This window comes from Bos taurus, chromosome 16 (genome assembly GCF_002263795.3).
Source record: "Bos taurus isolate L1 Dominette 01449 registration number 42190680 breed Hereford chromosome 16, ARS-UCD2.0, whole genome shotgun sequence".
In the NCBI taxonomy this organism is placed as follows: Eukaryota; Metazoa; Chordata; class Mammalia; order Artiodactyla; family Bovidae; genus Bos; species Bos taurus.
Genome location: NC_037343.1, coordinates 3,162,518 through 3,170,556, shown reverse-complemented (window position 1 = coordinate 3,170,556; position 8,039 = coordinate 3,162,518). Strand labels below are relative to the sequence as shown.

Below are 8,039 nucleotides of genomic sequence, written 5' to 3'. Positions count from 1 at the left end.
GTGAGTCTTGATGATGGCCTGGACACTTGAGTCTGTTTGATTTCTCCTTTATCTTCCCAATTCCTGAGCACCATTTGGTTTGGTAACAGACCCTTCTCACTTCTATGCATGACAGTCTCTCTGCGTCCCTTGATATTTTACCATGGCACTTGGCCTATGAAGTTGGCCAGTGCCCCTTTCTGTTTGAAGTCAGGTTAAATTCATCATCTGACTTTCACATCAGTCTGTTGCCAGGGGGATTTCTGATGTCACATGTCAGTATTATGATTACCATAATACTTAACAGGCAAAAAGGGATTGGTTGCTAGTGGAAATCCTTGGGTGAAACTCACCCAGCTTTAGTAACTACCCAACTGCAGAGACTTTAGACAACCATGTAAACGGGTAAGTGAGTTAATCATTCAACTGGATTCTATTTGAATTTTTCTTCCATATGGGTGTTCCTTTAAGCAATTGTCTGCTGTCACTTGAAATTGATGAGGGCTCTTTTGGAGGTTATTTTTGGGAAGGTGGTGAAATAACAGACAGCTGTTCTTGGGAACAAGTGTCATAGGATCTGCCTAAGCTAGCTTCCAGTTTAAAAAATATCTGAGGTGCATCATCCTTTTCTTTCATAACATTAGGTCATTTACTAGCGGCCCTAAAAGTGTCAATTCAGCTTTCCAAACACATAGGAAAGAAGGAAACTTACATTTACCAAGTACCTACTATGTGCCAGAATGTGACTCTGGTCGAAGTATAGCTTTATTGAACAAATAAAGTTCAAAGTCATTACTTAAAATTGGTTCAGATCCTGATATGCTGAGTAATTGTCTTGAAGTCATTTTCACTGCAATATTAAGAAGACTGGAAACATGATAAAAATGAGGTATAATAAACAAAGATTTGACAAATGCATCTGTCTTTTCAGATTAAGTAGGTAGAAAGTCAGTTTTAGGGGATACAGGGATCAATGAAATAAAACTGATTGAACCTGAGGTTTTGCAGATTTGGAAAGCCATATCAAGAATTGCCTGAATCTATATAAATCAATTTGTGTGCCAGAGAATGAATAGCTGACTTTTTTTCAAATGCCAATTCAGCAATTACAAAGCCTGTTGGCAGCTAATTAAAAACTGCCGTCCGTTATGTTCAGACTTGAATTACAAGTGTGAAAAGACTACTGTCTGCAGTAGCGGAGTGCTCTGCACACTCTGTGCTCTCATCAAAAGGAGGGCGGGGATAAATAACTTTTATTTAACTCACTAAAAAATCTCTCTCAGCTCTTTCATATTTAATTAACTTATCTTCTAAGAGCTTGTGTCTTACTCAGAGCTCCTAAGCAGTGATCGAAATATCTGTTCATTTTGTGTAGAAGATTTTTCTTACATTAGTTGAGTAGAAAAGTTAGAAATAATTGAACCCCAAAGACACTGGGGAAAGTGACACCCTACCAAAGCTTTGCATTGAGGCCACTAAGCCAGAAGAGATTGATGACAGACAAACAGCAGAAAATGGTGGGTTTTGCTTTATTGATTCTGCACCTCCACAGCTGGGGAGCTGGGGCTGTAAACACTTCTGTGGACTGGTAAAGTTTTAGTTCTCATTTACAAGTCTCGTTTATAACTTAACGTTTTGCTATCTCAAGGATTCCACTGTCAGAAAAGGGACCCAACTTTTGTCACCATGGTGGAAGTGAAGTGTCTGAGTGATGACGAATTACAGAATGAACTCCACAAACTTGGATTTCCACCTGGCCCAATACTACGTACGTATACGGCAATTATTAGAGGCTGCTCAACGATTACTTGTGAGCTAACTCCAAAGGCCTGAAAATTATTTGTAATGGAAGGAACATATGCAATAAAAAACTTTAAAATAGAAATAGGAAAAAATTTTAAAACCCAGAAAACCATATAGAAGGAAGAGACCATAAGTAACCCAGTTCTTACTCACAGATTAGTGAAGAGAAAGTATGGATATTTTACAATCGTGAGAGTTACTCTTGATTATATCACCCTGGGCTCTTTTTACATTTCTAGAATGTGCACCGTGTTAACTGTTTATGTCCTTGTCCGTATTTCCCATAAATAGGATGTACGACTTTGTCAGTCTTGTTCTCCAATGTCCACGACACCTAACTCTGTGGCCAGTCCACAGAAGCCCACCTTAAGTGTTGGTGGAAGGCGAGGAGTGAGTCCAGTAGGTATGGGGTCCACCTTACTGTAAAAGCCACAATTTCCCAATAATGTAAGAATAAAAATCTAAGTTGTGTAATATTTTGAATCACAGACTGACTTAACTGCTCCCCACATTCTTGCTCAGCTTCCACCAGAAAAGTGTATGAGAAGAAGCTAGTGCAATTGTTGGTCTCAACTCCCTGTGCACCACCCAAGAAGAATGGACCCGGAGAACTGAACAGAGCTCAGGACAATGACGACAGTGAAGGTACCATCAGAAGCTGACCTGTAGATAGCAGCTGTGCACTTATTCACGCCTTTACGGTACGGTTTGTGCAGCCTTAAATGCTATGCCAGGTGACCTGTGAAATATCCCTGTGGCCTGTTTGCACACAGAGCCGAAAAATAGGCCCCTGGGCTGCAAAAGGAATCTATTAACGCCACATCTACAGTCATGCCAGTGACTCAGTGGGTGAACTGTTGGAGAAAGGACTGGTCAATTTGCACATTCTGTTACTAATCAGAGCCAACTCTGTGTTTGATTTCTAAAACCAGAAGTTCCGACAGGTAACTTCCTAGTCTCCTTTGAGGTCTCAACCTCTGCTTTGCCTCAAGCAATAAATTTGGCAGTTATTTTCTTCAGACTAAATGATGACACGTCCATTCAGACGTATGAACCAAATTGTACCTCCCCAAAGTCCTCCTGTGCCTCCTGCCTTCCTGACTTCATGGGGGTGGACCACAGATGGTCTCTTCCAGGCCCCAGGGTGGGTAGGGAGTGGTGAACTCTGGGATCCGTGGTTTTTCTTTTCAGGGGCCCCTGCTGCAGGGGTACAGTTCTCCTGCAGGAGTGTCTAGTTTAGGCTCTGAGGGGGTGGGCTTTAAGAGTCCCACAATGCATTCTGAGGCTTTTTTTGTTCAATAGACATTGATTAGAGTCCTATGTGAAGCACAGTAAAATAAAAGGAACTATTATTCGTTGAAGGCCATCGATGCATTTCTGGCCTAGTATACATTATCTCACTTAACCCTCACAATACTTAGGTGAAGCTCAGAGAGGCCAAGTAGCCGGCTTAACATATAGCTCGGAAGTGGCCCCAGAAAATCAGCTCCCAATAGAATGTGCCACGAAGAGCAAGGCCCATCCGTCTTCATTATCACTAAGTGTCCAGGTCCTGGAACAATACTGTGCACACAGCAGGAAGTCACTCTACACTTCTCTCATAATTTCCATTATGAGGATGAACATATGACATTTTTATCCTGTCTGACCTACAAAAAATGGTAATTTCATAGAGTTCAAATTAAGAACTCGACAAATAAATGCCTGGGGCCCCCGAAGAATCCCCTGGAATACCTAGTGTTGGTGGTGCAGACCCTGAGGCTTTCCCTGAGCCCGGCATGACCTCATGGAAATGGCAGCAGAGTTTGGGGACGGACCTCACTGGCCCCTGAGCAGAGTAGTTAGCATGGGGGTCCCTCAGGACAAATGGCTACTGCAGAGTTTTTCTGGAGGTGGGGTGTGTTCAGAGTCTTGATCCAGATCTGGGGCTACCACTGTACCCTGCCAGAGACAAGAGCTGAAGGGACCTGACCAGCCCTCTGATGAAATGCAGGGTGAGCCTAGAAGATTCCAGAGAGGAAGGCTTGTACGCTCACTGCTCATGACTGCCCAGGACTGCAGGTCAGAGCTACACAACCAAGCTGTTGTGTTCTCAAGCCAAGCCATCCTGGTTCTCAGCAGGCAGGTTCTCCACAGAGGTGCATTTACGCGAGGTCTAGGAGGGAGGTGGACCTTCGGTTTGCAAGCTCTGCTATTGCTTTACTGTCCACCCAACACTAGCCAACTGCAGGCAATCAGAGTGGAAGCTCTGCTTCAGTCCTGCTCTTGTAAAGCAAGAGTCAATGGCCGGTGGGTAGTACAAGCAGAAAACCTGCTTCTCAAGGCCAGGTCTGAATTAGACGCTTGAATCTGCCCATTGGAGGAGTTTCATAGACCCTGGTGCCGTTAGAATGCAGAGGTTGTCATGGAATTCAGGAGGTCTTGTGGACATTCGGCCTTGGCTGTTTCACAGAAGCACACAGTCCTGGGGTGGGGTTGTGGTGGAGGGGACAGGGCAGCACCAGACCTGAGGCTGAGCATTAGGTCGTCCAATCAATGAGTGGATTCGGTTTTTCTTGTTCTCACTCACTGTGCTGGCATTCGGTGGATCTAACCTCTTCAGGGGCCTCCCTGGTGGCTCAGAGGGTAAAGCGTCTGCCTGCAGTGCGGGAGACCTGGGTTTGATCCCTGGGTGGGGAAGATCCTCTGGAGAAGGAAACGGCAACCTACTCCAGTACTCTTACCTGGAAAACCCCATGGACAGAGAAGCCTGGTAGGCTACAGTCCATGGAGTCACAAAGAGTCAGACAAGACTGAGCGACTCCACTTTCAGTTTTCACAACCTCTTCAAACGTCCCAAATATTTTTTACTTAGAGGACTCATGTAAAATCCTATGCAAGAAAACCTCAGCTGCAAGTCCAACAGCACACAGTTGCTCCAAGTTGACCAAAACAGTTCTCCACCAACTGAAGCCGAGAGCTGATTAACAACCTCATGGCGGTTTCTGCTCATGGTGGTTCCCCTGATTTTAAAGCCTTTTTAGCACAGGCCAGGCCTTCCCTCCTCTGGGTGCTCCTTTGAATACGGGACAAATTCTGCCCTGTCTTGACAATCAGAGATGCATGAGGCTCACAGCCACTTTGAAAGGGCAATGACGAGACCAAAAACACGCCCAGATGAGCAGCCAGCTCTGGCTCTGCAGCGTGTTCTCTTAGAGGCACACAAAGCTGACTGCAGCCTCCCAGGGAGGAGCCCGCAGCGTGCTTGTGTGTTCCACAAAGGCCAGTGCAGAATCTGCTCTCAGAAGGCGAAATGAATTTTCTCCCCCTCACAAGAATCTTTTGCCCTGTGATTGAGAGGATTCACTCCTGTGATGGATGTATATTCCCTTTGCTAGCTTGTATGTTCTCATGGCCGATTTTCCTTTTGTTTCCCATCATCCAGAGTTTAATGCCACTATCATTTTGAAACGAAATATCACACCCTCATCAGAAAAAAGCAAGGGACCCAAAAATGTATGTACAATTCTAATGCATGAATACTTTTACACATGTATTAAATATGGGAAATAGCACTGTTCATGTGTCTTAGCAAAGGAAATAGCTAGTCCGCTACACTCAGTTATAACGGTAAAATCCTAGTGTTTTAAAAAGCCCCTGTTAATGCAGGTTTCTGTTTTGTGAAAGTATTTCCACATCCCAGCACAGGGCCCAGAGTAAGTGTCTCCCGCCCCTCCCTGAATAGCCACCCTCGCCCCCTCCAGCGGTCGTCCCCTGTCTCTCCTCTCACCTGCGGTCACACGTACACCCACAGTGAGCATGGGGTGAGTGTGAGTTCCCGTGCCCTTCTCTCTGTCTCCCGGACGCCAAGGTCTGCCCTCCACCCTTGTCACCACTGAGACAAGCAGCCGGTTGGTGGGAGTCACAGGTTTGGGCAAGCCCCGCTGGGTTAGCAGCCCCGCCCTTCCACTTGCTGGTTGTGCGACTTGAACAGCTCTAGGCCTCCCCGAGTGCAGCTGGATCGCTGTGCCGTGACACAGGGCAACTGGGAAGGGGAAGGCTCTCGCCTCGGACCTGGAGCACTGTTAGCCCATGTCGTGAACTCCGGGCCATCAACTCTAGAGCCGCTTTCTCAGCCTTCTGATCACTGTCCCTCCTTGCTGAGATGCCTGTTTGCTTAGATTTTGGCAGCTCCGTGCTCTCTCGGCTCTTGGTTCTGGCCTCTTCCTGTTCCCAGCTGGGTCTCTGTCTGTTGGCCCCTACAGGCACTGGTGCCCGAGCCTGCCTTCAGCCGCTTCCCCCTCACTCCGCGTCTTTTCCCTTTCTGTCTCTTCCCCTCCGGCCTCTCTCTGGGGTGTCTCTACATGGCCTACACAGAGAACCCTCTCCTAGGCTTGGGTCTGCATATCCAACTGCCTCCTGTCCTGGAGAGCTCCTTCCTTCTTCTCCTCCCTGTCCTTCCTTCCCCATTTCTCACATTCACCCAACAAATGCTTGTAATCATGGACATTTCACAGATTAGATAGATGTGCTTATACTCCCCCGCTTCGGTTATATCCCAGCAGCTCATTCTCACTCACCCCAACCTCCATCTGTGGCCTCTGCTCATTCTGATGGCTTCACTGCCTTCCCACTGTTCCAGCTCAAAACCTCTGAGTTATTGTGGGATGTCCACAGTCCTCAGCTTCCTACACATACATCATTGCCAAGTCCTGTGGATTAGAATTATGAGTTTTGTTTTTAATTATCCCTCCTTCTCTCTCCACTGCTGCTATGTTGGTTTGCATTCATCTACTTTTCTTTTTTTTTAAACTTTACAATATTGTATTAGTTTTGCCAAATATCGAAATGAATCCGCCACTGGTATACATGTGTTCCCCATCCTGAACCCTCCTCCCACCTCCCTCCCCATACCATCCCTCTGGGTCATCCCAGTGCACGAGCCCCAAGCATCCAGTATCGTGCATTGACCCTGGACTGGCGACTCGTTTCATACATGATATTATACATGTTTCAATGCCATTCTCCCAAATCTTTCTCTCCCTCTCCCACAGAGTCCATAAGACTGATGAATACATCAGTGTCTCTTCTGCTGTCTCGTACACAGGGTTATTGTTACCATCTTTCTAAATTCCATATATAGGCGTTAGTATACTGATTTGGTGTTTTTCTTTCTGGCTTACTTCACTCTGTATAATAGGCTCCAGTTTCATCCACCTCATTGGAACTGATTCAAATGTATTCTTTTTAATGGCTGAGTAATACTCCATTGTGTATATGTACCACAGCTTTCTTATCCATTCATCTGCTGATGGACATCTAGGTTGCTTCCATGCCCTGGCTATTATAAACAGTGCTGCAATGAACATTGGGGTACACGTGTCTCTCTCCCTTCTGGTTTCCTCAGTGTGTATGCCCAGCAGTGGGATTGCTATTCATCTACTTTTTTTAAAAATTTGAACAATTGCAACATCTTCCTACCTGGCCTCTTCCTCCAACTTTACCGAGTCGGCTCAAACCTACCAGTAGAGATTAAATCACATTTCTAATTTGCCTGGAGGCTGTAGAACAGGATGCAGGCTTATTCTACACCGTGAGGAGACACCAGTGTCTCCAGTAACTTTATCACCCTCATCAGACTCAACTGTAATTACTTGTTTCTGCACCTCGCTCACTTTCTTTCCACAGGCCTTTGCCTCAGCTGTTCTCTTTGCATGGAATTCTTTTCATTCTCCCACCTGCTCCCCGTTTTCCTTCCTGTTAAAATCCTGTGATGACTTAAGGAGCATCTCAAAGGCCAGTGCAACGCGTCCCTCTGCAGGTGCCTTGTGTCCCCTTCAGTGGCTGCCACAGGCTCTTGCGCATAGTAGGAGCACAAAGCTCACCTCATCAAATCTACCAAACAGTTCTGTTGACAAATGGGTAAGTTTACCAATGTGATCTAGTGTGTAGACTACTTGCTCAGTTTAAATACCGAGTGAAAAGGAGCCCCCATGTAAACATTCCTGCAGTACACTCTAGCTTCAGCTTCCCACGGAAACATAATTCAAATTTGATGAAGAATTCTGATATCTTACGCATTTTCTAAAAGGATTTTTAAATTCTTCTAAATGGCTCATTAAAGGAATCCTTTCCATTCAGTAAACCTCATTTCCACAGAAAAAGCCTTTTGTATAGTTCCTGCAAAGACATTTACAGAAAAAAATAGCAGCCTGAGTATTTAAAATGCATCAGGTGGGACCAATGCCCTTCATGCTTTGCTTTACGGAGACCCGAAA

General features: G+C 45.6%; 1 protein-coding gene across 1 annotated transcript in view; it reads left to right on the top strand.

The window, feature by feature from the left end:
• Positions 1 to 293: 293 nt before the first annotated feature.
• LEMD1 (LEM domain containing 1) overlaps positions 294 to 8,039 on the top strand; it is a 30,690-nt gene continuing 22,944 nt past the window's right edge. The window contains exons 1-4 of the mRNA XM_015475034.3: positions 294 to 384; positions 1,628 to 1,747; positions 2,305 to 2,427; positions 5,207 to 5,277. Coding sequence (XP_015330520.1) covers positions 1,666 to 1,747; positions 2,305 to 2,427; positions 5,207 to 5,277 — 276 coding nt within the window. The 5' untranslated portion in view covers positions 294 to 384; positions 1,628 to 1,665. The remainder of the gene's footprint in view (positions 385 to 1,627; positions 1,748 to 2,304; positions 2,428 to 5,206; positions 5,278 to 8,039) is intronic.